At 46.6% G+C, this 2,286-nt stretch overlaps 1 protein-coding gene across 1 annotated transcript; it reads right to left on the reverse strand.

The window, feature by feature from the left end:
- Nucleotides 1-1,083: 1,083 nt before the first annotated feature.
- Nucleotides 1,084-1,983, reverse strand: LOC125315227. Its single transcript, XM_048279669.1, has 2 exons — nucleotides 1,726-1,983; nucleotides 1,084-1,608 (listed from the first exon to the last, which is right to left on the reverse strand). The coding sequence occupies exons 1-2, from the start codon at nucleotides 1,981-1,983 to the stop codon at nucleotides 1,084-1,086; spliced, it is 783 nt and encodes a 260-aa protein (XP_048135626.1).
- Nucleotides 1,984-2,286: the final 303 nt, after the last annotated feature.

Consider the following 2,286-nt stretch of genomic DNA (forward strand, 5'->3'; position numbering starts at 1 on the left):
CTCATAATGCCCATATCTAGCACGGAAAGCGGTCTTCGGTATGTCCTCCTTCTTGATCCTTAACCGGTGGTAGCCCGTCCTCAAATCAATCGTAGAAAATACTCAAGCGCCTTGCAGTTGATCGAACAAGTCATCTATCCTTGGCAATGGATACTTGTTCTTAATGGTCACTTGATTCAACTCGCGGTAGTCAATGCATAATTGCAATGACCCGTCTTTTTTCCTTACAAACAACACTGGCGCTCCCCAAGGTGATGCACTGGGGAGGATAAATGCTTTATCCAGCAATTCTTGCATCTGAACCTTCAATTCATTCAACTCTAAGAGGGACATTCTGTAGGGCGCCTTGGAAATCGGTTCTGTCCCCGGTGCTAACTCAATCACAAATTCCACTTCTCTTTCACGTGGCAATCCCGACAATTCTTGAGGAAAAACATCGGGATAATCATGCACCACGGCTATATCCTCAAGCCTCGGTCTTTCAATCGACGAATCCACCGCTGCATCCAAATATCCTTAGCATCCTTCCTTTAACAACTTGGTCACTTCCAGTGACGAGATAAGGGGAATTGAGATTCCTCCTCGACTTCCCACAAACTCGAATTTAGGATGACCAATAGGATTAAATTGGATCACCCCGCTACTACGATAAAAAACATCTCTTTGCTTTCCCAACTAATCCATTCCAATTATGACGTCATAGTTATGCATAGTCAAAATTGCTAGGTCTATTAATTCTTCTCTATCGCCAATGACTATCTTCCATCCAGTACACCCTAAGGTAACTAATACTTTATCCTTTAAGGGTGTAGTTACGTGCAACATTACTTCTAGCAGTTTTAACTCAATCCCGCCTAACTCCACAAATTGAGGAGATACAAATGAATGGGATGCTCCGGAATCAAATAAAGCATATACAACATGATCACATAAGGAGACCGTACACGTGATCACGCTAGGCGCATTCTCTGACTCATTGCGCGCCATTGCATATACTCTCCCTTGCACTGGCGGCCTGTTTCGATTATTCCGAGGAGCAACCCTTATTAGAGGTCTCACTTGAGGTCTTTGGGGTTGAAATCTCTATTCTGGGGCTAGCTCCGGGCAATTCCTTATATGATGATCAAATTTTCCACATTTGAAGCACGCTCTAGTTCTACTCGGGCAAGGTCCATTCCCATGCCTCCTTCCACAAAGTTGGTAACTCCAGTTAGACCGATACGCCGATTTCCCGTTATTTCTCCCGACGGGAGGGATGAAGCGCCGGTTTCCCTTCATTGGCCTTTTACCAAACCGGCGGTTGTCCCCGACGGGCATGAACCGCGATCCAGATGCGGCAGCCCTTTCTTTCATGTCTCGTTCCACCATTTGACCCCGCTCATACAACTCGTCATAGTCTCTCGGGTTCGGCGGGATCAAGCGATCGCGAAGCTCCGGCCTCAATCCGTCTCGAAACCTCCTTGCTCTATCCAGCGGATTCTCTACCATCCTCGGTGTATACTTCGACAATCTCGAGAATTCAGCTTCATACTGATCTATCGTCATATGGTTCTGGCGGAGCTGCTGAAATTCTAACATTTTCTGCTCCCGAGCGGTCTTAGAAAAATACTTTCCATTGAAGACCTCGGTGAAGATAGTCCAATTCAAAGTGGTACCCTCCGGGAAAACTCTTCCCTTGGTGGCTTTCCACTAATCATCGGCCGTATCTTGAAGCCGATACACTACCAGGGTCACTTTCTCCTCCTCCGTGCAACCCAAAACCTCGAATGCTTTCTCTAGATCCTCTATCCAGCGAGGTGTAGCTTCCGGGTCACCCTTCCCAGTGAACTTTGTCGGTTTCAACTTCAAGAACTGCTCTACTAGCCGATGCATCTGCCTATTCCCATTATCATTTCCCCGATTCACATTTACCCCCTGAGCAATAACAGTAGCCTCGCCGACTTGCCCAATAGCGGCGGCTCGTTCTCGAGTCCGCCTACCCATGAGGTTTCCAATCTCTTCAAGAGCCCTAAGGACTCCATACACTCTCGGATCTTCCCTAACGGTTGTTCTTGAACTAGAGGCTCCCCTAGAACCTCCTCTAGCTGCTCCTCTAGAACTTCCTCTGGAACTTCTACCTTGATTTTCCATTTCCATCAACTTTCTTCACAACACCTGAACCAAAATAATTCCACCAAGGAATTAGAAACCTAAACCACCCACTCGTGTCTAGCAGTCTCACACTGCTTCATTCATCAATTAGCTCGGACCTAACAACCGTTTCTGGAAGAACAATTCAACAAACAA

Source organism: Rhodamnia argentea, chromosome 5 (genome assembly GCF_020921035.1).
Source record: "Rhodamnia argentea isolate NSW1041297 chromosome 5, ASM2092103v1, whole genome shotgun sequence".
In the NCBI taxonomy this organism is placed as follows: domain Eukaryota; kingdom Viridiplantae; phylum Streptophyta; class Magnoliopsida; order Myrtales; family Myrtaceae; genus Rhodamnia; species Rhodamnia argentea.

What these genes read in the sequence shown, in the direction of transcription:
- LOC125315227 (XM_048279669.1), bottom strand. Translation starts at nt 1,983, where the DNA reads ATGGGTAGGCGGACTCGAGAACGAGCCGCCGCTATTGGGCAAGTCGGC. An exon ending in AGGAGGAGAAAGTGACCCTG is followed by an intron (nt 1,609 to 1,725) that starts GTAGTGTATCGG and finishes TTCAATGGAAAG; the next exon opens with TATTTTTCTAAGACCGCTCG.